Source organism: Trichomycterus rosablanca, chromosome 5 (genome assembly GCF_030014385.1).
Source record: "Trichomycterus rosablanca isolate fTriRos1 chromosome 5, fTriRos1.hap1, whole genome shotgun sequence".
NCBI lineage: Eukaryota > Metazoa > Chordata > Actinopteri > Siluriformes > Trichomycteridae > Trichomycterus > Trichomycterus rosablanca.
The window spans coordinates 13,869,584-13,897,138 of NC_085992.1; the positions used below are offsets into that span (position 1 = coordinate 13,869,584).

At 40.3% G+C, this 27,555-nt stretch overlaps 1 protein-coding gene across 1 annotated transcript in view; it reads right to left on the reverse strand.

The window, feature by feature from the left end:
• Positions 1-27,179, reverse strand: part of LOC134314925 (pro-neuregulin-3, membrane-bound isoform) — a 456,298-nt gene extending 429,119 nt beyond the window's left edge. The window contains exon 1 of the mRNA XM_062995745.1: positions 26,487-27,179. Coding sequence (XP_062851815.1) covers positions 26,487-27,120 — 634 coding nt within the window. The 5' untranslated portion in view covers positions 27,121-27,179. The remainder of the gene's footprint in view (positions 1-26,486) is intronic.
• Between the last annotated feature and the right edge of the window lie 376 nt (positions 27,180-27,555).

Sequence of the window (27,555 nt, forward strand, 5' to 3'; positions counted from 1 at the left end):
AAAGTTACATTAAAAATAACATTATAGAATTTTCTACACCAATATTAATTATTTATCTGATTTTTGTGCTGGTGCATTAATTTTTTATTTAATTTACTGCTGTACTTCTCATCCCTTTCCTGTATTTATCAATATTTGGCTAACCGTAGTTAACTGAACCACACGGTAATTTACACATCTATAGAAGGCGATGAGATTTTATTGGGAATGAATATTTCATGAAGACTGTGGCTTATTATTTTTTCCCATCCTCTAGCGCTTTCATCTAAAATAACAGTGCAGGATCCTTCAGTTCTCGATGTGCTAACACCACGACCTTTTGGTTTAATTATATATCAAACACTTTCTTATTCAAACTCGACTGACATGCTGTTTTTCTTTCTTAAACATCTAATAGGCGTAATGAATAAATGAATGTTAAAAGGGAAATTATGTGTTTGCTAAATACATGATCATATAAGTAATTAATTTACTTTAGTTAATGCACAACAACTAAATTATTTAAAAATTAATGTAGAAGGTTATTTTATATTTGTCATGTTTTATTTATATTACTACATTATTCTGAATGGAGACTCATATTTATGTATTTATTCCCCCCAATTTTCTCCCCTAATGTATTCGTATCCAATTACCCTGATTGTGTTATGCTTCACCTCTACGGATACAACCCTCCACTACTGACTGAGGAGCTTCGCAAATGACACCCCACTCCAACACGGGAGCAGTACCGACTGCCTCTTTTCACCTGCATGGGGCGAGTTCATATGTGGATCAGCCTTGTGCACGGAGCGCCACACCCTGATCAGCATTATTCCCAACTCTCCGCAGGTGGCATCAATCAGTCAGCAGAGATCGTAATTGCACCGGTTATAATGAACCCTGTTCCAGCTAATCGTTGTTCATGTGGCCACCCGGCTCAATGATGGCAGAGCTGAGATTCGATACTATACAATGTATTTAATTACTTTTTTTTTTTTTTGATTATTCAGCTAACATCACACTTATGTCATATATTATTTTACAGTGGGTAAGGATATGCAGGGGGTGAATATTTTATAGCAGATGCCATAGCATAATAATTGTTAGTTTGATCCTTATGATTTATTTTCCCTTTTTTCATTCGTTTTTATACATATTCATGAATAATGTATTTATTTTCTTAACTGCTCTTATGAATAGTGTTTTTTTCAGAATGTCCTCTGTTCTGTTTGGGTGTTCAGTCTTCTAATGGCTCATTAATTGTTTCATTAATTGTATTTATATATCTTGTTGCTGCTGGCTATGCTCTTCTCTGTTACCTTCAACTCTTCAACTCTAATTGTCTTTTCCAATGAATGAATTCTTGTCATAGTGGGTGTGTTCGAAAACCCAGTGAGCTCTCTACGTAGACAGCATTCTACATCATCCTACGTGCGCTCCCATCAAGACGGCTGTTCAGGGGCGTAACTACCCATGCCCATGGCTGGGGGTGGCCCTCCACGACATGAACTCAACCCCCCACCGCACTGCCCCCCATTGGCTGCACTCGCCAGGTTGTTATTATTATATTACAATATTGTAGCGGCGATATGCAAGTGACATTCAGCTCAGCCAATCAAAATGCAGCACCCGGTTTATACATGTGCGTTCGGACGTTCTGCAGTTAGTTTTGTATATGAGACTCGCCATATGGCCCCAGCATTGAACCCCATAGGTAGTTCGGGTACTGGAGTCTTGTTGTAACGCTCACTGAAGTCCTGACTAAACAGTTAAAGTGAACTCTACTCTACCACCACCGCACGCAGCCAAAGACCTGTAGCATCCCCGCCTGACGAACAGCACTCGCAGCGGCTAGGTGAGCCGACCCTTTACAGTAGCAAGTGGCTAATGCTAGGGGTAAAGTGTGGCGATAACGAAACTAAAAACACGACAATATTTTCGTTAAGTAAAATACTAAAATAACTAAAAGACAATGAAATATGAGAATACATGTAATCAAAATATACAGTGAGTGCACAGCAAGGGATTTTGGGAATCTGTGTAACCTGCTTAATGTTACTAGACCAATATATATATATATATATATACAGTATATATATATATATATGAAATTTGTTGAGGGGGCCCATGAGCTCCTAGTTATGCCACTGCGGCTGTTCAAATTCTTAGATGCCTTAAAATGCTGCCTAGTAAGGTACCTTAAATTTGAACGGTATTTCATATATTTAACGGTATTTCGACTGAATAACGAGGGAGCATCCGATGCTTCTTTAGCGGTGAAGGCAATCCCAGAATTCAGTGTGGTACAACTTTTCTCATAAAAAAAATACAAATATAGTGGACGAATGTGGGGCAACTAATGGAGTTATTTTTAAATGTAAATAATTCTAATTAATTTTTAATTTGTATAAACGTGTACAAGTGTTATTTATTTGCAACTTCGGGCTTGTCAGCAACATTTTAGCTGGCATGCTAGCGCGTTGTGCTATCTTATCCCATTGGTTTGAATGGCATGAGGCTAACTGTGTTAGCTTTGTAAGAGAAAAATGATGGAATCGCTGTCTAAGTAGCGTGTCTGAATAACCTGACTTATAAGTCGATGACTTGTTAGAATCCTTTCTACTTAGGCAGCTTCCTATGCAGGCAGCAGACAGCAAGGTAGCTCACTAGGTTTTCGAACAGACCCAGTGTGTCCAAAACAAGTCAGCTTCAGTTTGGGTATTTGTGCTTTAGTGAAAGGTTAGGTTTGATTTATTCACTGATCCACTGACTGTACTCTCAAAAGTCTCCACCAGCAAAGTTCAAAGGCATCAATATTATTCCTGTCTTTCTATTTTACTGTTCAGCTTTCACACAGAGAAGATAGTCTAACTTAGGTTTTCCTGGGACCAAAACGGATGAAGACCCTATCAAGATTACAGTACTTAAACCCCCAGCTTCACGACTCCATTGTAATAATCTATAAATGATCTCAGCAGTAACGTACCACACACGGCCTTCATACTAATCACCTGCAGGCTCAAAATGCAAAAAGCAAAACCATTCATCAGCCTCGGCGCAGGGTCGGTTTCCAGTGTGTAGGTGCATCCTCAACTTTTTAATCTGCCATCTGAGCTGAGAGATTGGCATCTTGTTGAGATGCCACATCCTCGGGTTTACTGTCCCCGAGAAAGAACTGCTGTAGTGATTAGATTGAGAGTGTAGTCAGATGCTACATATATCTACCTAGCATAAGTAGCAGAAACATCCAGTTTGAACCCAAGATATTTCATGTTTTTTCTGTTCAACTTAATTTAATCTGTTAATATATCTCCATTCCTGCATTTCAGGCCTGCAACACATTCCAAAATAAGATGGGACGGGGGCAATTTAGGGCTAGTAATGAGGTGAAACACTAAATAATGATGTGATTCCAAACAGGTGATGTCAACAGGTGATTGTAATCATGGTTTGGTACAAAAGCAGCATCCAGGAAAGGCTGAGTCTTTGATGAGCAAAGATGATCAGAGGATCTCCAGTTTGTCAACAAATGTGTGAGAAAATGATTGAAATGTTTACAAACAATAAACCTCAAAGAAAGATTGGACGGGGTTTGCATATTTCTCCCCCTACAGTGCATAATATCATTAAACGATTCTAGGATTCGGGAGGAATTTTAGTGCGTAAAAGCTTAATGCCCGTGATCTTTGATCCCTCAGACGGCACTGCATAAAGAAACGCCACTCAACAGTAGCTGATATAACCACATTGGCGGGGATTACTTTAGCAAACCTTTGTCATGCACTACAATACAGAGTTACATGCACAAATGCCACTTAAAACTTTACTGTACAAAAGAGTAGCCTTATGTTAACCATGTCCAGAAGCGGCGTCGACTTCTCTGGACTCGGAGGCATCTGGGATGGACCATCACAAAGTGGAAACGTGTATTGTGGTCAGATGAATCAGCATTCCAGGTCCGGACCAAAGACGAAAAGGACCATCCAGACTGTTATCAGCAACAAGTCCAAAAGCCAGGGTCTGTCATGGTATGGGGCTGTGTCAGTGCCCTTGGCAAAGGTCATTTACACTTCTGTGTAATGCAGAAAAGTACATTGAGATCTTAGAGCAACATATGCTGCCTTCAAGACGTCATCTTTTCCAGGGACGTCCATGCATTTCTAAATCACTTGGTCTCCTCGGTGCCAAAACGTCTTTTAAGTGTGGTGAAAAGGACTGGCAACATTACAGAGTGGTAAATGCTTTACCATCCCAACTTTTTTTGGAATGTGTTGCAGGCCTGAAATGCAGGAATGGATGTTTATTAATGAATGAAATGAAGTTGAGCAAATAAAACATGAAATATATCTCGGGTTCATCCTGTCTGCAATCAAATAAAAGTCAAAGTAAATGTAAGAAACTCTGTGTTTTTTTTGTTTTTTTTCTCTTTGCATTTTCCATGCTGTCCCATCTTTTTCTGATTTGGGGTTGTAAATAAATAAATATATGGAACATGGCTCCAAAACCATGTTTAAGGCAAAGCAAAACAATTCTCCTGATTCCTATTTTTTACGGCATATTAAATCATCTATTGAGGGTTTTTTTTCCCTCCATTTTTGACATTTATATTGACATTTCCAATTTCTGCCCCTGGCTCTCACTTCGTTTTCTGAACCCCGGGGAATTTCCTGGCTTGCCTGTACTGTGGCTATGCTAAAACAAGACAGCTTTACAGACACTCTGGTGAGAAATAAAAAATAAAATAAAAAAGGAACTTACTTATGTCCTTAACACATTAAATCGGCCGAATTACCAACCTGCAGCATGGAGGCAGATTGTGAAACGCTCTGTTGGTTTAACTGTGACTCGAGCAGTTTGTCTGTTGGAAAGTGATGGAATGACAGGAACGACCAGATGGCCTTTTTAAAGTAAAATAAATTGGAGGAAGGAATTATAAGCAGCTTTGTCAAGGCAGCATTGAACAGCATATGGGTAATGTCAGTGGTATAGCGCTAAATTGCTTATTCATCTGTTTTTAAGCATGTGTAAATTAAACTTCTTTTTTTTTTTTCACACACAGTGATACTGCAGTATTTAAGTATATATTAAGTATTTATGTTTAAAATACCACAAATAAAAAATAAATAATAATCCTCATACCTCCTACCTATGTACCCTACATAGACATCTTGGTTCAAAACTATAGGCATTATTATGAAGTTAGTTCCACCTTTGCAGCCACAACAGCTTTTACTCATTTTAATATCATGTTTTACATTTTGGTTACATTCATGACAGGACAGGTAATTACTGGTTACACAAGATTCATAAGTTCAATGTAAAACACCATCACAGCCAATGTTGTATCTCCAGTTAATCTAACTCACAAACCCAGGACCTTCTTGCTGTGAGTCAAAAACACTACCCACTAAACCACTGTGCTACTCTACTCATTTGGAAGCTGTCCACCAGGTTTCAAAACATGAATCAATGGAACAGCCTTGTTATAAAATACAGTCATGTGGTCAGGCTGTGATGTAAAGCTCATGGTAAGCATTCTACGAGGGATCTTCAAAAAGTTTCTGCACTTTTATATTTTGGTTGGAAACAAAAGGTGAGGGTGGGAGGATTAGTAATTGGTCATGTCTGAGAGACTGAGAGAGAGCTTATAGTCTGCTTTTAGCGCCATCTGATTTCCACCTTTTTGGACCACTTAAAGAAGCTTGAAAAGAAGATTTTCATGTGATGATGTGACAGCAGCGGTGCATCAGTGGCTCAGTGCTCAAGCAAAAACATTTTTTTGCGGATGGCATTAAAAAGTCGGTACGACGCTGGAGAAAATGCATCGGAATGTGATTATGTAGAAAAGTGATGTCATAAAAATTCTTAATAAATAGAGTTTTAAAAAGTTGTTTTTGATGAATCCATATAATTCTCTGTATGTATATTGGTGTTAAAATGCAATCTTTATACTGCTGTTCCCTTCAGGTCATCACTTCAAGAATCAGCTGCATTTAGATATTTAATATTATTTATTCATTATTAATCTTTTGTTTTCAGTCAATTATTTAGTTCAATTTAAGGTAATGCAAAATGAGATGCAACAAATTGAAAACAGTGAAGGTAGAAAATTTATGTTACATTAATGCATTTCATTTTTTTAATATCCCTTTACTATGTCTCGGTATATTTATTGGATTAGGCTAAGAGGTTTTTATTGTATTTTTTATTGATTTTTAATTGTTTTTTAGTTTTTTATATTATATTTGTGTTATTTTCAGTGTATGAGTGTCAAAAACAACCCCATTATTTTACATTAGCCTAAAATATATGCAATTCCACAGGACAATGGAACGCATTAACAGGTTTCCCAAACATCCTTAAGAGAAAAAATACCTTTAAACTCAACGCCTTTTAAACTCAATGCCTCTCCTAGAACCAATTGACGTCGGGTTTTAAGGTACCACTGTATTCACAGTATCTTATCTTGTGTAATTTTCTTGTCTGGGAACAGACAGGAGGAATATTCATAAGTCCTAGATAAAAGTTAACTAACAAAACCAAGTGTCTGAATGCATGTTTCTCCTACTGTAAACATCTATTTCCAATAATGAATATTTAAATTGCCTGTTTTTTTCTCTTTATTCTGTTTTATTTGAAGTATTTTCAGTGATTAAGAAAGTATTACTACAGCCATTCAGCCTGACCAAGCTGGCAAAGAAGGAAAAAGTGCTGAGTTTGTGCCGCTTATGCCAAATCAGACCCTATACATTAAAGCTGATCCGAGAGAATGGCCAAGTGGCACGAGTCCAGAAGACAATCGGGCGAGATCAATATCTCCGACTCAGAGCGGCACTCCTCTTTATCCTTGATGTACCGCTAATGGTGCAACTCCTGCACAATTCAAGCAAATTTATATCCCAAGATGCCCGGCCGGGCTATGCACACCAGATTAAAACCAGATTAATGTGCTCTGTATTAGCTCTGTATTATTTTATTAAACCATTCACAATCCAGTAACAAGGTGCAAGGAGCGACCATCGGCGCATGCAAAATTCCATTTCTGGTCAAAGATAATTGCGCCCTGTGTAACCTAATTAAAGGAAAATAATGAATAAAAAACTGAAATAGATCATAAATAATCATTAGCCAGTATTTAATGCTGGAAAATACAAGAGGACATGGTCGGTCTTTTTTATTTTATTATTTTATTTTTTAGTATTGTTATAAAAAAGCCATAATAATTTATAATAATAATAATAATAATAATAATAATAATAATAATAATAATAATAGTAGTAGTAATAACAATAATAGTAGTCGTAATAATAATAATAATAATAATAGTAATAATAATAATAATAATAATACCAATAATAATAATAATAATAATAATAATAATGCTGAAAAATACAAGTCTACATGGTCAGTCATTTTTATTTATTTTTTTATTTTTTAGTATTGACATTAAAAATCTATTAATAATTTATTAAAATAACAATAATAATAATAGTAGTAGTAATAACAGTAACAATAATAATATTAATACCAATAATACCAATAATACCAATAATACCAATAATAATAATAATAATAATAATAATAATAATAATAAATAATAAATAATAATAAATGTTCTGTCCTGCAGACTTTTTTTTTTTTTTGGACTGGTTAGGTAGTTTAGAAGTTTAAACAGATTAACATTATGGCATGGATCACTGGACAAATCCCTGTATCCGAGCTCCGATTGGCCGAGCTTCAGCAAAACGGCAGAGTAAAGTTAATAGCTCTTTTTTTCCGTCATGTGACTCAGCTCTTTTTCCGAGTCGCTACATCATACAACACCCCCGGCAATAAGTAGTGAGCAAGCAGCCATCAAAAATTCGCCTGGCATTTGTTTGTCCACAGATGTTAAATGGCTTAGGGGGACTCATGAAGAGCCAGGGCCACACTAGGGATGGAATGAAGCAAGCATTCATCTCCCTTGTTTAGTACTGGGCTGAGCCAGTTTTGGCAGCTATAACAGTTGGTTGCAATTCATTTAGAGCAATTGAGGCCAACTTTTTTCGGGGGGCAAAATTTTCAAGCTCTGCCAGGTTAGGTGGGGATGGGGTGGGGTGGTAGTATACAGCAGTTTTGATGGTTTACCACAGATGTTCAGTGAAGTTTAACAACAGGATTGGGCCACTATACATCAATTATATACAGTGGTACCTTATAAACAAGTAGATGGTACCTTGTGACTTGACATCCCCTAAACTTGAAATTTTTGAAAGTGTCACTGTTTTTAAGTGTCAAAAACAACCCCATTATTTTACATTAGCTTAAAATATATGCAGTTCCTCAGGAACATGGAACACATTAACAGGTTTACCACACATCCAGATAGGAAAAAAAAATACCTTGAAACTCAACGCCACTTCCAGATCCAGTTGATGTAGTTTCAAGATATATACACTGATCAGCCATAACATGAAAACCACCCCCTTGTTTCTACACTCACTGTCTATTTTATCAGCTCCACTTACCATATAGAAGCACTTTGTAGTTCTACAATTACTGACTGTAGTCCATCTGTTTCTCTACATACTTTTTTTAGCCTGCTTTCACCCTGTTCTTCAATGGTCAGGACTCTCCCAGTACCACTACAGAGTAGGTATTATTTGGGTGGTGAATGATTCTCAGCACTGCAGTGACACTGACATGGTGTTGGTGTGTTAGTGTGTGTTGTGCTGGTATGAGTGGATAATACACAGCAGCACTGATGACGTTTTTAAACACCTCACTGTCACTGCTGGACTGAGAATAGTCCACCAACCAAAAACATCCAGCCAACAGCGCCCCATGGGCAGCGTCCTGTGACTACTGATGAAGGTCTAGAAGATGACCAACTCAAACAGCAGCAATAGATGAGCGTACGTCTCTGACTTTACATCTACAAGGTGGACCAACTAGGTAGGAGTGTCTAATAGAGTGGACAGTGAGTGGACACGGTATTTAAAAACTCCAGCAGCGCTGCTATGTCTGATCCACTCATACCAGCACAACACACACTAACACACCACCACCATGTCAGTGTCACTGCAGTGCTGAGAATCATCCACCACCTAAATAATACCGGCTCTGTAGTGGTCCTGGGAGAGCCCTGACCATTGAAGAACAGCATGAAAAGGGGCTAACAAAGTATGCAGAGAAACAGTCAGTAATTGTATAACTACAAAGTGCTTCTATGTGGTAAGTGGAGCTGATAAAATAGACAGTGAGTGTAGAAACAAGGAGGTCTTTTTAATGTTATGGCTGATTAGTGTAAATTCACCTAAAATATATGCGGTTCTACGGGACCATGGAATGCATTAACAGGTCTTCCATACATCCTTATGGGAAAAATACCTTGAAACTCAACACTTTTAAACTCAACACTTTTAAACTCAACACCACTCCCAGAACCAATTGACGTCGAGATTCAAGGTACTACTACTGTATTATGAATGTATACATAGGAAAGCAGGTTGTTATCCAATATCTTTTTGCTTGTACACCATTTTTTTTCCAGTCAATCTGCCTGCGACTACAAAGCATTTCCCTAACCTGAGAGTTTGATACTACCACCACCATATATTACAGTAGGGCGGTTCAACAAATAACAGGTCTGTCATGAAATAAAAACAGCTGTCTACATTTAAGTGAGCTTTTACACCACAAATGGGTGAAAGCTAGATGCAAGAAAGGGTCACAAAAGGTTAAAGCTACTTTCTACACCAGGCGTGTCCAAAGTCCGGCCCAGGAGCCAATCACAGCCAGAGGTTGGATTTCATATGGCCCACTCCATCTGTCTTAAAATGCATTATTTATGGCCCATCAGCACAGTCAAACCGAATAAATAAATCATACAGATTTAACATGTAATTCCACTTTATATCTTATGGTGGCAGCACCACTGTGTAACTGTTACAGAATGGTTACATAATTCTTGCATAACTGGCGGTATGAAATCATACTTCAAGGATGAATTAATAATTAACATCTGAGCCTCCCACTTTTGGGATTTTGCCGTAATGGAAAAGGACGTGTTGCTATGCTCTTTTTCCTTCAGCGTGGACTCTGACGATGCTTCACCTCACGTGCAGCTGAAGCTGATCGAGCTACAGTCTGACAGCATCTCTCGCTTGAGCATTTTTACCAGCAGGTTTCCAGAAATGCAAACATTTGCAAAGAAAACGCTGAGCTTGTCTGGCTCCAGATATTTGTGTGCACAGACTTTCTCTGTTAGGAACTTAAACAAGAATTGCTTGAGATTAAAACTAAGTGACACCTCACATTCTTGTCAATAAGTTTCACTGTATTTATACAACAATCAGGCATACCATTATGACCACCACATTGTTTCTACACACACTGTCCATTTTATCAGCTCTACTTACCATATAGAAGCACTTTGTAGTTCTACAATTACTGACTGTAGTCCATCTGTTTCTCTACATACTTTAGCCTGCTTTCACCCTGTTCTTAAATTGTCAGGACCCCCACAGAGCAGATATTATTTAGGTGGGGGATCATTCTCAGCACTGCAGTGACAATGACATGGTGGTGGTGTGTTAGTGTGTGTTGTGCTGGTATGAGTGGATCAGACACAGCAGCGCTGCTGGAGTTTTTAAATACAGTGTCCACTCACTGTCCACTCTATTAGACACTCCTACCTAGTTGGTCCATGTTGTAGATGTATGGTTAAAGATGATCGCTCATCTATTGCTGCTGTTTGAGTTGGTCATCTTCTAGATCTTCATCAGTGGTCACAGGACGCTGCCCACGGGGCGCTGTTGGCTGGACATTTTTGGTTGGTGGACTATTCTCAGTCCTGCAGTGACAGTGAGGTGCTGCTGTGTCTTATCCACTCATACCAGCACAACACACACTAACACACCACCACCATGTCAGTGTCACTGCAGTGCTGAGACTGATCCACCATCCCAAATAATACCTGCTCTGTGGTGTTCCTGTGGGGGTCCTGACCATTGAAGAACGGCATGAAAGGGGGCTAACAAAGCATGCAGAGAAACAGATAGACTACAGTCAGTAATTGTAGAACTACAAAGTGCTTCATATGGTAAGTGGAGCTAATAAAATGGACAGTGAGTGTATAGACAAGGAGGTGGTTTTAATGTTATGGGTGATCGGTGTATGTGCATCTTCTATTGTTTAAAATAATGTCATTAGGGACTGTTGGCCCTCGGGCACTTTCACATGATAAAATCTGTCAAATTATCACTATCAAGACTTGTGCTATATGATACATTACAGTTGTAACATAAAAAGTTTGTGAACCCTTCAAAATTATCTTCCACTAATCACACAAACATTATACACTTCTTAATTACACATCCATGGTTTGTATGTTTTTGATCTGGCAAAGTTAGGAAAACAAAACAGGGTTTAAATGGTTCTGCCTCTTTGTGCAGGTTGGGTAAACAAATACATTAAAGACTTTATATTGATATCGCACTGTAAACATTCAGGCAGCTCCCAAACCAAACCAATCCAATTTAGTGTCAACTGATAAAGATTCATTAAGATTTCATGACCGCCCTGATTAGTCATCATGCCCGTGCCAGGTATAGCGCCATGATTCCAGAATTTATGTGACATATATGCATAATTTACTGGGTGCAAATTGAAAGTTGGGCAAATGGAACATCATAAGTGAGTGCCTGTGTATTATTGAAACGAATGAAGGCTCTATTAGAAAACGGTGCCCGTAATGATCTCCGATATGATTGATCTTGGCGCCCAATCTCAGTGATGGAAACAAAACCTGCGCTAATGAAGACGAAGCTGAGTCCGCTCCCGGTCGCCTTGAGCGTAATGGATAAATCGCACGTTGTTTGATTTTAAACAGCGCATACATCTTCAATCCATGCGTATTTAGCGCCTCTCGTTAATTCTGTCCGCTGTGAGGTGCATTTATTTCCTTGCAACACAAACAGAACTGGTACATTTATCAACATGAATTCATGAATAGTTTTTCAGTAGCTGTGTTAAGGGCATGTTCGTGCTTCAGAACTTAAGGTCTTGTACAATGATCTGGATTTCTTAATGAATTACACATAAAATGTGATCTAGTCTTTCACTAATCACACAAACATTATAAACTTCTTAATTACACATTCATACAGTTCAGGTTCAGTTTAGTTTAAATGTACAATGGTACCTTGTAACTCGACGTCCCCTAAACTCAAAAACTCAACGCTCTTCGTTGACAGATTTGTACTTAAACTCAACATTCACCTTAAACTCGCTGCTCAGGTGGCGCAGTGGTAAAGTACGCTAGCACACCAGAGTTGGGGTTTCGAATACATCAGCTTCTCTGAGAGAGTCTAAAGGGCTTAGCATTAAAAATCTTGATGTGACTAAATGTATTAAAAGAACGACATAGAAACACTAAACCTCTCTTAATTATTACTGCTCATAAGTTCTCTCGCTCATTGTTTTAGTACGTTAAGCTTTAAGTCACGTTAAGCTTTGTGCACCAACACACTACATAGGAAATAACGGCACAGCCAGCGCAAAATCGGTTTTGCCACTTCTCATGGGAATGCTCCCTTAGTGAACGGAATACAGTATTCCAAGATCAAGCATCTCCACGATTAAGAAGCATAAGAAAACAATAAAAAAGTAAAGGTAAAGTGCAGGTTTTAATGTATTTTGATTAATTTTTAACTGTTTTTAATTGTATGTCAGTGTTTTATATTATATTTGTGTTATTTTCAGTGTAAAAGTGTCAAATCAACCCCATTATTTTACATTAGTCTAAAATATATGCAGTTCAACGGGACCATGGAACGCATTAACAGCTTTCCCATACATCCTTATAGGAAAAATATCTTAAAACTCAACGTCTTTCAAACTCGACGCCACTCCTAGAACCAACTGACGTCAAGTTTCAAGGTACCACTGCATTTGAAACTTTTTATTTAATATTTTATATTAAACTTTTTCTCATTGTACGTAGATTTCCTCCCACCCTCTGTCTTTTTTATTGCACAACAATAAAAAGTGATTTTTGAGTTATTCTAGAATATCTTGCATGATCAGCCATCTTCAGGTCATTCCACATCTCAACAGGGTAAAGATCTGTACGCTGACTTGTCAAAGCACAATCTCTGGGCCTACAAGCTTTCCAGGCTTTTGATGCACCCACCACCATGCTTTACATACAGTACATTGATATTTGTTAGTGTGTACACTTCTGTGCCATTGTGTGCTTGATTCCACAAGGACAGAACATACCCACAACCCACATTTGTCCATGATTTTTTACGCAACCCAGGAACACAATACATCTTATTCTCTCTAGTCAAAGTGTAACATAAAGCCTCCACAAGGTAGCTCACTCACTGTCTTAACCGCTTGGGGGGGGTTGAAGCCCATCCCAGCTTCTCAATTGGCGCAAGGCACACAGTAACACCCTGGACGGGGTGCCAGTCCATCGCAGGGCAGACACACATACACACACACACACACACATTCACCTATAGGGCAATTCAGTGTCTCCAATTAACCTGACTACATGTTTTTGGACTGTGGGAGGAAACCAGAGCTCTTGGAGAAAAAAACAACCCGGACACGGGGAGAACATGCAAACTCCACACAGAAAAGACCCGGACCACCCTGCCTGGGGATCAAACCCAGGACCTTCTTGCTGTGAGGCAACAGTGCTACCCACTATTATATTTATTTATGACTATTTTTCTCTGCAACCCATTTTTCAGCTCGCGACCCACTCAAAGATTGGATTCCAGGGTTTAAAAAAAGCTGCTCTACACAATGCCTACTTGTCGAGAGAGTTTAGCAACAGATTTAGATGTTCTCCATTTTTTAAACTGATGAACATCCAGATCTTTGATAATGCTTTCAAAATTGTTGTCCAGCGCTGGGATTCTGAACTCCCCGAGTTCGAATCTCAGCTCTGCTACCGGTCGACTGGACGCCCCCTAGCAGGCACAATTGGCAGTGCCTGCAGCAGACAAAATTGGACACTAATGTATGCTGGGTGGGAAAAGACCGGACTAAAAATGGGAAAAGGGGGAAAGCTTCGACGCTGTGTAAGGACCCTAGTTAGTAGCCTGAGGTGCCTGTACAGAGGTGGAGGACTCATGTGTGAATACATAGGGGGAGAAGGAAGGGTGTGTCAGGCAAATATACCCTCCTTAGATACAATTGGGGTCTCCAACAGCGGAAGACTAATTAGCTATACTAAATTGGGAGAATTAGGGGGAAAAAATGCATAAATAAAATAAAGATTTTAATTAATTCAACAGATCTGTAAATGATGAATTAGTGTGTGTAATAAATGCATGGGCTTAAATTAAAATCAGACCACATTTCAATTAATTAGAGAACTAATCCAAAATTTCAAAGGTTTTACAAATTATTTTTGCAACTGTGAGCAAGATTTTAATCTCATTTCTGCTATTGAAACTGAATTAATGTTCCTTTCTTTCACATCGAGAGCTCATTAAAAGAAAAAAAAATACATATAATCATACAGTACAATAGCAAACCTTTATTATCTACCTGGCTTTGAAGGCAAGTAGAACATTAGAAGTCATTTGCTGACTCTGTGCCATTATAATGGAAAAATGAGCTCTAATAGCACATGCACATGTTTTAAATCACCATAAGATGCTTAATAAAAAACAGTAGCCTGAAATCAGCATCCCTGGGGCTTGATCTTAAACACTTTGTGGCTTACATAAATCATCATTAATTAGTTCACCTTGAAACTGAGTTCTGTATCAAAGGGACTCGTCCTGAAGAGACGTCACCATCCCTAGAATCAAGCCTTTGTGTATTGTTTTTATACTTTAGTCCTTGAAGTGCTGTAGTCAGTGTCTAGACTGCTTTTTACATTTACATTTACATTTTTGGCATTTAGCAGACGCCTTTATCCAAAGCGACTTACATTACAGTTACAGTATACAGTCTGAGCAACTGTGGGTTAAGGGCCTTGCTCAAGGGCCCAACAGCAGCAGCCTGGCAGTGGTGGGGCTTGAACCACCAACCTTTGGATTACTGGTCCTGTGCCTTAACCACTAGGCTACGGCTTGCTTTTTAATGCCTTTTTTATTGTAAACATTTAAAAAGTTAATTTTAATTTTAGGACTGGTATTAATTTTATGCTACACACTTAGTCAATTCACCCACATGATTGGGTTTGAAATTTGTAAAAAAGCTGTAAACATTCTTTAATAAATAACTGATAAATAGTCGATTCCTTTGTAAGGTCTAGCTGTATGGTAGAACAAATTTAAATAAATAAAATCAAATACAGAGATTTAAAAATGTGTCAGGGATCTAATCATATAGTTCTGAAGAGAAGCAGAGGTCCTGGGTCATCAATGTACTTTGTCAAACTCATCAACTACAAAGACACTTGATGAAATCTGTAGCATAAACGGTCACTCTGAGATTCAGACAGAAGCGTTTCTAACTGAAGGTGATGTTCAAGGATTGGCTAAATCAAAGATGTTACACCTAAGGACTTTAATGGAGGAAAAACAACTGATAGATAAAAAAAAACTAATAAATAGTCCATTCCTTTGTAAGGTCTAGCTGTATGGAAGAACGAATTAAAATAAATAAAATCAAATACATGCATTTAAAGATGTGTCAGGGATCTAATCATAGAGTTCTTAGAAACAATCATAAAAACACTGAAGAGAAGCAGAGTCCAGTCTAATATAAAGAAAGGAAGAAAGTTTAACTATGTTCACATTTCCTAGGTCATCAATCTACTTCGTCAAACTCTCATCAACTACAAAGACACTTGATGAAATCTGTAGCATAAACGGTCACTCTGAGATTTAGACAGAAGTGTTTCTAACTAAAGGTGATGTTCAAGGATTGGCTAAAACAAAGACGTTACACCTAAAGGCATTAATGGAGCAGGAACAAGAAAGAAGTCCTTTGCAAAATGACTCTGATGAAAGGTCTGAACCACTTAATTTCTAAACAGTATGTGTTGATTGAATTCCCAAGGTAGGTCTACTAGGTAACACAATCTCTACTGAAAAATATGGTTGTCCTGGCGTGTCATGGTGGACACAGCAGCAGGCACTGGTAATCTGATCAGGATAAACAGGAAAACAAATTCTTCACAAAAAGATATTTAATAAAAACCTCTTTCTTTGCAGGGGAGTGTAAATTGGGAAGAAAGTTTGTCTTCTCGGCAGGACAATGACTCAAAGCAGTATTAAAGTGGTTTAAATGAAAGGTAATTGGTGGCCCAACATGGTCAAAGTCTTGTTTTTTACTCAAATTAAATAAACAAATAATGAAAATAATGTCCATCACCACTAGCCAACTAACCTAACCAACCTTAGATCATGTTGAGCAAAATACGCTTGTAATTGCACGTTTATAAATAAATAAATAAATAAATAATAACAATGTTAATATTAATAATAACAATAATATTTAAAGTGCTGTCCATGTCCATCATAACTTGCCAGTGAACCTAACCTAACTAACCTTAGATCATGTAAAGCAAAATATGCTTGTAATGGCACATATGTAAAAATAAATAAATAAATAAATAAACAAATAAATAAAAAGGAGCTGTTAGATATGAATGTAAATAATATAATAATAATGATAATAAAATAATAATAATAATAACAACAACAACAAAACAATAATAATAATACTTATGTCCATGTCCATCATCACTTGCCAACAGACCTAAGCTAACTAACCTAAGGTCATATGAAGCACAATACATTTGTAAATGCACACTTGTTAAAAATAATATTATTAATAATAATAATAATAATAATAATATTAATAATAATAATAATAATAATAATAATAATAATAATAATAATAATAATAAAATAATAAGGAGCTGTTAGATATTAATGTAAATAATATGATAATAAAAATTAATAAAAAATGATAATGATATTAAAAAAATAATAATAAATAAACAAATAAATAAAAAGGAACTGCTAGATACTAATGTAAATAATGTGATAATAAAAATAATAAAACATGATAATGATAATAAATAAAAATTAATAATAATAATAATAATAAAGCAGTCCATGTCCATCAGCACTTGCCAACAAACCTAACCTAACTAACCTAAGATCATGTAAAGCAAAATATGTTTGTAATTGCACAAAAAAGGTGTCATTAAATGGTAACTGTTTATTTACAACAAAATAAATAAATAAATAAATAATAAAAAAAAACTGCTATCCATGTCCATCACCATTTGCCAACTAACCTAAGATCATGTTAAGCAAAATACATTTGTAACTAATGAACATCAACAAAGGTCTCAAGAAACCACCTCTATAACCAAGTAGTTTGTTGCTCTACTAAATTCTCAGTGAGTACCAATGATCAGACCTCATAAGTTTTTCTCCCTTTTCTCAGATCATTTTTCAGCGCCTGTCGTTTTCAATTATTCAATTTATCCTCTACATATTGAACGTTTCTCTTTCCTCACATTAATATTTAACAGCTCCTTCCCTCCCTTGAACATCTCATAAGGATAAATCAAGGTGACATTAAGTTTTATTGAGACAGTCTCGTCATGGTATCACGCTGTAACTACACAGGCTACTTTTACAACCTGCGCATTAACTAAAATTGCCTAAACAAATGATTGAATAAATACAAATCTAAAAGCTTTACAGGTCACAGAATGAACTGAAGATTAAATAGCAATATCTCAAGCTGCCACTGACACTTCCATAAAGACGTTTAGTGGGAAACGGTCAGTTGCAGATGGTCGTTGACATTGACTAATGCTTAGAAACAGGATCAGTTTCTACAGACTAATCATCCTCATCAGGGTAATGTTATGTAACAAAAGGAAAATCGATGCTCATTAACTGCCACTAAACTCAGAACAATGACAGAAAGTGAAGATCTATTGGATTCAGTCGAAGATTGCTTGTCCGGGTCAAAATGCCAATCAAAATACAGTAGGTTTAAATCTGATTGTATTGAATGATTCAATCTATGAGATTCAAAGTAAATTTTTCCAGCCAACACAAAGATACCTAAAATTAAGCAGTACCTGACCACACTGCATCCTTGATTCAACACACCAGAGGAACTTGATTCTTTAGCATTTTACAGTGGACATCACTTTACTCTGTAAAACACTCAGGAAGGGGTTTGCTCAGGATTCAGTTCTGGGCCCTGAAGTTGCTTGGCGATATTATGACATGCTGTAGGACTCAATTTATATATTTATTTGCAAACATTAGCAAAATATCATAATCAATATTGAGGACCATTTAAGGATTGGCGTCCTGTCCAGGGTGTGTCACTGCATTGCGTTCAGTGATTGCAGTTAAACCAGAACCACCTGCAATCCTGACCAGGATTAACACTAGTAAAACATAAGAGTTCAAATCTAAGCTCTGCTACCGGTCGGCAGGTAGACAATTGGCACTGCCTGCAGCAGACAAATTTGGCCACTAAGGTCTGCTGGGTGGGAAAACACCGAACGTATTAGTTGGTGGGGTCTTCAATGCTATGAAAGGACTCGAAGTAGCACGAGGCACATATACAGATGTGGGGGAACGTGAAGATCAGTGCATGACTCTCCATGTGCAAGACTGGCCTCACGTGTGAATCCACTTAAATATGGGCAAATAAGAGGGGGGCAGTGGACTGTGTATGCATCTGAGGGAGAATATTCTCCTCGAACACGATCGGAGTGCCCAGCAGTATATATACATATATATATATATATATATATATACAGGGTGTTATGATGTGGGAGGAAGGACCCAAGGATGCGGAGGTTTTAACTTAAAAGGGTTTTATTTACAAAATCATAAACGTAATATACAATAAAATAAAGGAATAACAGTAACAAAAAACACTTCGGGGAATCCCGAAGGCAGCCGGTGACGCCAGACTGAAAGAAACAAGGGAAAAAACATAAAAGGGAAAAAGGGAAAGCGCGAGGCGCGAACCCTGGTCGCTCACCTCTAGGCTGGGAGCTTAAGCACGCTGCCACAGCAACGCTGAAAGCAAAACCGCTCCCAGCACTAAAGAGGCGAAGCGACCGGGTTCGCGAGGTGGAAAACCTCGCGCTGTTGGCCGAAGAAGGGGGGATGACACCGCCGGTAGATAAATGGCACGGCGCTCACCAGCAGTTAATGCTGGTCAGCGCCATGCCATCCACCGGGTGTGATTTACTTGCGGATTTATAAAGTTAAAAGCAAAGGCGCTGTCACCAGCCAGGGTGGCTGGGAAGTGGCCGTTTGCTCCTGCGCTCCAGAGGGCGGAACGTGACGCTGTCACCAGCGGTAGCTGGGAGGGGGTCACGTTCCTCTGGGCGCAGTCATGGGGTCTCTAGGTGGCGGCGGCACGGCGGCTCGACGGCTCGGCGGCAGCGGCCCGACAGCGACCTGAGAGCAACCACCAGGCGGCGGCGGCGGCACGACAGCTGCGGCACTCTGGCGGCAGCTTGGCGGCGGCGGCGGCGTGGTGGCGCCCACTAGCGGTGGCCCGGCGGCAGCGGCACGGCGGCGGCGGCACAGTGCGGCGGCACAACCTAAAGATAATAAAAAAAACAATAAACATAAAAGGACACCGCAGTGTCAAACAAACTCAAAGAAAGAAAAAAGAATCAGCCAATATGAGCAGAAGGTGCGACGGCTACAGCTCTGCACCTATCCCTTAAATAAGGGAAGGCACAGGTGTAGCCACTTCGCCCTAACGAGCTGGCCAGGTATTTAAAGGCACAGCTCGTTTCTGCTCTGTAAGGCCTGTGGCATCAGGGAGAGATGGTACATTCCCCTGATGCCACAGAGCCTAACAGTACCCCCTTCTTAAGGAGACCTCTCCTGAGGTCTCCAGCCGGCGGTCCCGTCCCCACCAGTGGCTAAAAGCCACTGGGGGAGTGCCCCCCCAAAAAAATCTTTGGGAGAGGACGGGGTCCTCCGCTGGGTCCAGTAATGGTCGCACCTTACTGTTATGATGTGGGAGGAAGGACCCAAGGATGCGGAGGTTTTAACTTAAAAGGGTTTTATTTACAAAATCATAAACGTAATATACAATAAAATAAAGGAATAACAGTAACAAAAAACACTTCGGGGAATCCCGAAGGCAGCCGGTGACGCCAGACTGAAAGAAACAAGGGAAAAAACATAAAAGGGAAAAAGGGAAAGCGCGAGGCGCGAACCCTGGTCGCTCACCTCTAGGCTGGGAGCTTAAGCACGCTGCCACAGCAACGCTGAAAGCAAAACCGCTCCCAGCACTAAAGAGGCGAAGCGACCGGGTTCGCGAGGTGGAAAACCTCGCGCTGTTGGCCGAAGAAGGGGGGATGACACCGCCGGTAGATAAATGGCACGGCGCTCACCAGCAGTTAATGCTGGTCAGCGCCATGCCATCCACCGGGTGTGATTTACTTGCGGATTTATAAAGTTAAAAGCAAAGGCGCTGTCACCAGCCAGGGTGGCTGGGAAGTGGCCGTTTGCTCCTGCGCTCCAGAGGGCGGAACGTGACGCTGTCACCAGCGGTAGCTGGGAGGGGGTCACGTTCCTCTGGGCGCAGTCATGGGGTCTCTAGGTGGCGGCGGCACGGCGGCTCGACGGCTCGGCGGCAGCGGCCCGACAGCGACCTGAGAGCAACCACCAGGCGGCGGCGGCGGCACGACAGCTGCGGCACTCTGGCGGCAGCTTGGCGGCGGCGGCGGCGTGGTGGCGCCCACTAGCGGTGGCCCGGCGGCAGCGGCACGGCGGCGGCGGCACAGTGCGGCGGCACAACCTAAAGATAATAAAAAAAACAATAAACATAAAAGGACACCGCAGTGTCAAACAAACTCAAAGAAAGAAAAAAGAATCAGCCAATATGAGCAGAAGGTGCGACGGCTACAGCTCTGCACCTATCCCTTAAATAAGGGAAGGCACAGGTGTAGCCACTTCGCCCTAACGAGCTGGCCAGGTATTTAAAGGCACAGCTCGTTTCTGCTCTGTAAGGCCTGTGGCATCAGGGAGAGATGGTACATTCCCCTGATGCCACAGAGCCTAACACAGGGGTTGGACAAAATAACTGAAACACCTGTCATTTTAGTGTGGGAGGTTTCATGGCTAAATTGGACCAGTCTGGTGGCCAATCTTCATTAATTGCACATTGCACCAGTAAGAGCAGAGTGTGAAGGTTCAATTAGCAGGGTAAGAGCACAGTTTTGCTCAAAATATTGCAATGCACACAACATTATGGGTGACATACCAGAGTTCAAAAGAGGACAAATTGTTGGTGCACGTCTTGCTGGCGCATCTGTGACCAAGACAGCAAGTCTTTGTGATGTATCAAGAGCCACGGTATCCAGGGTAATGTCAGCATACCACCAAGAAGGACAAACCACATCCAACAGGATTAACTGTGGACGCAAGAGGAAGCTGTCTGAAAGGGATGTTCGGGTGCTAACCCGGATTGTATCCAAAAAACATAAAACCACGGCTGCCCAAATCACGGCAGAATTAAATGTGCACCTCAACTCTCCTGTTTCCACCAGAACTGTCCGTCGGGAGCTCCACAGGGTCAATATACACGGCCGGGCTGCTATAGCCAAACCTTTGGTCACTCGTGCCAATGCCAAACGTCGGTTTCAATGGTGCAAGGAGTGCAAATCTTGGGCTGTGGACAATGTGAAACATGTATTGTTCTCTGATGAGTCCACCTTTACTGTTTTCCCCACATCCGGGAGAGTTACGGTGTGGAGAAGCCCCAAAGAAGCGTACCACCCAGACTGTTGCATGCCCAGAGTGAAGCATGGGGGTGGATCAGTGATGGTTTGGGCTGCCATATCATGGCATTCCCTTGGCCCAATACTTGTGCTAGATGGGCGCGTCACTGCCAAGGACTACCGAACCATTCTGGAGGACCATGTGCATCCAATGGCGGTGCCGTGTATCAGGATGACAAAGCACCAATACACACAGCAAGACTGGTGAAAGATTGGTTTGATGAACATGAAAGTGAAGTTGAACATCTCCCATGGCCTGCACAGTCACCAGATCTAAATATTATTGAGCCACTTTGGGGTGTTTTGGAGAAGCGAGTCAGGAAACGTTTTCCTCCACCAGCATCACGTAGTGACCTGGCCACTATCCTGCAAGAAGAATGGCTTAAAATCCCTCTGACCACTGTGCAGGACTTGTATATGTCATTTCCAAGACGAATTGACGCTGTATTGGCCGCAAAAGGAGGCCCTACACCATACTAATAAATTATTGTGGTCTAAAACCAGGTGTTTCAGTTATTTTGTCCAACCCCTGTATATACGGTATATATATACTGTATATACTGTAATGATTTGGTGGTGTAATCCATATTGTGGCAGGTAGGAGTAAATTTGGTTGGTTTATGTTTACATGTTGGCCTTTAGCTGATTTGGCTCCCTGGGTAGCACTGTCCCCCACAGCAAGAAGGTCCTGGGTTTGATTCCCAGATGGAGCGATCCAGGTCCTTTCTTTGTGGAGTTTGCATGTTCTTCCCATGTCTGTGTGGGTTTCCTTTTTTGTATCTCCAATACACCTCACTTGCATGTCTTTGTACTGTGGGGGGAAACCAGAGCACTCAGACACAGGGAGAACATGCAAACTCCACACAGAAAGGACCTGGACCGTCCCACCTGGGGATCAAACCCGGGTTGTGTAGGGCAGTTGTAGCCTAGTGGTTAAGGTACTGGACTAGTAATCACAAGGCTGCTGGTTCAAGCCCCACCAGGTTGTCATTGTTGGGCCCTTGAGCAAGGCTCTTAACCCTTAATTGCTTAGACAGTATACTGTCAAAGTACTGTAAGTCGCTTTGAATAAAAAGCATTTGCTAAATGCCGAAAATGCCAAAAACCAGCGACCTTCCGATCACTGATGCAGTACACTAATAACTGAGATAACACTGCCTCACTGCCCCAGGTTTCCACTGTCTGGGTATAAGTTCAAAATGATGTTGGTCAGTAAAGAATTACATAAGTTACTAAATTAATGAATGATTCTGTGATGGCCTGTAATGGCTGGACAAGTTGCCCCTCACACCCAGTACGTAGAACGAAGAGCTTATTAATAATGAAAGAGTGAAGGAGTGATGTTTATAGTGTATTCAGAAAATACTGTCAAGTACTGCGATTTAATACCATGACCATATTGCATTAAGTCAAATCCCAGTCTACTGTAGATAAAAACGACGACCACAAAAGACTTTCCTGAAGTTAATACAGCAGTGTATTACATCCCTACTATATTATTACATTATTGGACTGCAGAAACTGACAGTAAAATAATCTGGATCACGCGTGGAGAGAGCAGAGTAATCCGGGAAAATGCCAGTAAATCACGTACAGCCACTGCACTCCACTCTGATCCAATATTCACGGCTGAACGCCAGAAGAGATCCTTTTAGCAGCATCAGGAGAGTGATAACATCTGAACATAAGGTCTTCATGTAGAGATAATCCAGCTTTCAGAACCCACAGTCTGGGGTTAGCTATATGTAAACACATGATATGAGATGATTGATTATAAACCACATACTAGTGAGTCTAACCAGCTTGATAAATGCACGATACAATATTTCATGGATGATTGAAGTCACTGTTTGGCCTGTTTTCTACAATACGCTGCATTAGCATGAACTGACATCATATGTGGTATCAATCCATTCTAAGCTAAGATCTGCATAATGACAACAGACCAGGTATTTGGCCTAATCCTTTAGATAATGTGGTTTTCTTGGCTGCCATCTCTCAAAGGTCCTTACATACAAAATTGGCAGGTTGTAATTTGAAAAACTGGTTTTCTGAAACCTTTACCACCTGAGCTGAGCCCACAGAGCACACAGTATCATTAGTGTCAGCCTACCACTCCAACCACACACTGTATAACCTTCTGCCATTTGGTTTACATACGTGCCAGGAAGAGTTGGCTGAGAAACAGTTGCTTCCCCACCCCAATCACTTAGCTGAACACCACACTACACTATTAACACCCTGGACCTATTATTTATTATTAATTATTATAATTTGCACTTGCATAAACTGTCTACCTTATACATATCTGCACAATTATATATCCATTAAGGCCCTATGTATAGTTATTTTTTTCGTACATATAATAATAATAATAATAATAATAATAAAAAAAAAATAATAATAATACCGATAATAATAATAAAAATAATAATAAAAAAATAATGATTGATAAAAATAACAATGATAATAATGATAATAATAATAATAATAATAATATTAATAATATTAATAATATTAATAATAATAATAATAATAATAATAATAATAATAATAATAGAGTTCATTTGGATGGTTAACCAAATTTGAATGACAGTTCTTGTCATCTCGACAGATGCTCTTATGTTACAAATGACAGGCTGTCATGTGGTCATCAAGGGATAAATTATGTGTTCAAGCGTGATCAAACTGAATTAGTAATTGCACCTGCTTATTAAAAAGGATGTATCATTTAAATGTACCTAATGCTCATACTAGTACTGAAAGAGAAATGAAGTCTAAACACTTTAAAACTAGTGATTTGTGATGTGAGAAAAATTAAAGGTAGGTAGTAGTAGTGGGAGCACACAGGTGGCACAGCGTTCTAATACAGTACACGAGTCTCAGCGCTGACACAGTTAACCATGTCTGAGGGAGGGTAGGTCAGATAGGGTTTCTCTACATGGATTGACACTCTCTGTTTAAGGTGCTGGGATGAATACCAACGAAACCCACAGGGCATATCATGGTCCTTTGAATGCGGTACGCCTCTCTGTGAGAATCTGGTGTAAAGAAGATGTGTCGGAGTAGGCGTGTGCTAGTCTGCGGCCAGTGTGGAGGTGGTGCAAACAACAGAGGAGTTGTAATAGGGAATTGGAAATGAATGAATTGGGAGAAAAAACAAAAAAAAAAGTCCACTGTCTTGCATTTGTTTAAAGAAAATGTTTGTTAGTGTTGGATTTTTACCAGTCATGAAGGTAAAAAGAAAGCAACAGGTTATGTGTTTAATCTTCTGTGCTTCGGTAAAGCTCACAGTGTTGTGCCACAAATTTGCTCACAGCACAAGCTGATAGGCCTTGGTGCAGAACCCTGCAATGGTTACTAGATAGACATTTAAGGTGGATTTAAGACATAAACCTTTTAATCAATAGCTCAGAGCTCAAACCACTAAGCCACTATGGCTCTTAAAAAGTGACTCGCACTGTGTTTCTTAGATTCAGGGCTTGAGATTCTACCTTGAGTTCAATGCCTGTACTAAATGCACTGATCATCCATAACATTAAAACCACCTCACTGTCCATTTTATCAGCTCCACTTTGTAGTTCTACAATTACTGACTGTAGTCCATATGTTTCTCTGCATGCTTTGTTAGCCCCCTTTCATGCTGTTCTTCAATGGTCAGGACTCTCCCAGGACCACCACAGAGCAGGTATTATTTGGGTGGTGGATCAGTCTCAGCACTGCAGTGACACTGACATGGTGGTGGTGTGTTAGTGTGTGTTGTGCTGGTATGAGTGGATAAAACACGGCAAACACTGTCACTGCTGGACTGAGAATAGTCCACCAACCAAAAACATCCAGAGTGGACAGTGAGTGGACACGGTGTTTAAAAACTCCAGCAGCGCTGCTGTGTTTGATCCACTCATACCAGCACAACACACACTAACACACCACCACCATGTCAGTGTCACTGCAGTGCTGAGAATGATCCACCATTTAAATAATACCTACTCTGTGGTGGTCCTGTGGGGGTCCTGACCATTGAAGAGAAGGGTGAAAGCTAAAAAAAAGTATGTAGTCAGTAATTGTAGAACTACAAAGTGCTTCTATATGGTAAATGGAGCTGATAAAATGGACAGTGAGTGTAGAAACAAGGAGGTGGTTTTAATGTTATGGCTGATCAATGTATGTTCCACGTTTTACTTAAATTGTTATTTGAATGTTTACTTCTCCACATCTGGATGAGATAATGATAACTAGCCAAATTCTTCGGTCTACTGCATCTTTCTGGCATTTACACCAATAAACCCAAACTAAACGTTCAGTATTCACAGCCTGTATGGAACTGCCTTATTGCCTGGGTTGCTGTCAGTCTCAGATCTAACAACAGCCCTTCCCAATGGTACACCAACTGGCCTAATTATGTATACATATATATCTAACCCTGAGTGTTAGAACACTTGAAAAATAACTGCCGCCACATAGGAAAGTTAATGCAATTAACCTAGATCCTATATAAAACTTTAGCAACATCCATATAGCGCAAAGTCACTTTTATAAATAGATCTGATGTCAAAGTTAACACAGCGTTGCCCATAAAGAAGAGTAGGATACTGCCTTGGCAAATTATTGGAACCCAGCAAATGTCTTAGCTAGGGTAAACCCCCAGTCAATACGCTCTTCAATGTGTAACAAGCAAATCAATACTGTCATCCAAACCTAAAAGGCCCAGAGCAGAGCAGCAGGAAGTATTAAACGTTATAGGACTCACGTGTCTTGCGGCTGACGTGGGTCCGAGTCGGAGCATTGACAGGCCTCTCGGTTGTCGAGTGCTCACGGATGGAATCATTTTGTACAGTGGGTTTGGAAGAAGAAGGGCTGGAGGTGGAAGTCCAGCCAGGAAAGGAAGTGCCAGTGGACAGCATAGTGGTGCTCTTCTGTGTCACCTGACTTCCGGAGGAACCTCCGTCCCTGTGGTTGGTGTTTGGCGGTGCTAATGTTCGAGTTTTACCCCTCAGCGCTGTAGTTATAGTAGAGATTGTGGATACAGCGGTGGTGGTAGTAGTGGAGGAGGTGGTGCTTTCCGGACCCTTAGGGAGGGTGCTTGGCTTCGAAAGGAAGATAGGATCCTGGCCAATGCCCTTAGCATCCACGAGGTCTGTGGGTACGTAGTCCTTCACCGAGCCAACCACAATCCACTTGAGTAGCATGAGGCTGAGGCCAAGACCTACGAAACCAATCAGGAGGGGGACTACACATAGCCAAGTCTGCTGTCTGGGCCAGAAGGCACACCTAAATGCTCCACCTCGCTCCCCCTGATGACGCCCTCCAACAGCCGCACTAGCTTCAGACTCCTCAAGGATTACCACCCCTGAGGTGGTCACAGCACCGGAAGTCTCGCTCATCCTGCCCCGGCCAGTAAAATGGTTAATCCCAGGGTCGGGCACTCAGTTGGCACAGAAGGATCAAAGACGGAGGACAGTTCATGACATCAAGTGTATCCACTTAAGATAAAAGAAAAAGACACAGAAGGAATCCCAGATGCGTGAAACACAGATGCGAATACTCACCAAAACAAGACAAGCAACACTCCTTAAGGCAAAGGCACCCGATGGTGCAAATGCAATCACACACACAAGCTTACACACACATACACACACACAATAATTCCAGGTGTTGAAAAGCCAAGCCTTGCAGAATCTGACATGAAACGATCCTTCGAGTCCTCAGAGGTAGGAGTAGGTGGGCTTCTAGTTCCAAGGACAAACCGAACAGGCAGAGGTAAATGAGTAGATGCTGGAGCGAGGGGTGGAGCGAGGGAAAAGGAATGCAGAGACCAG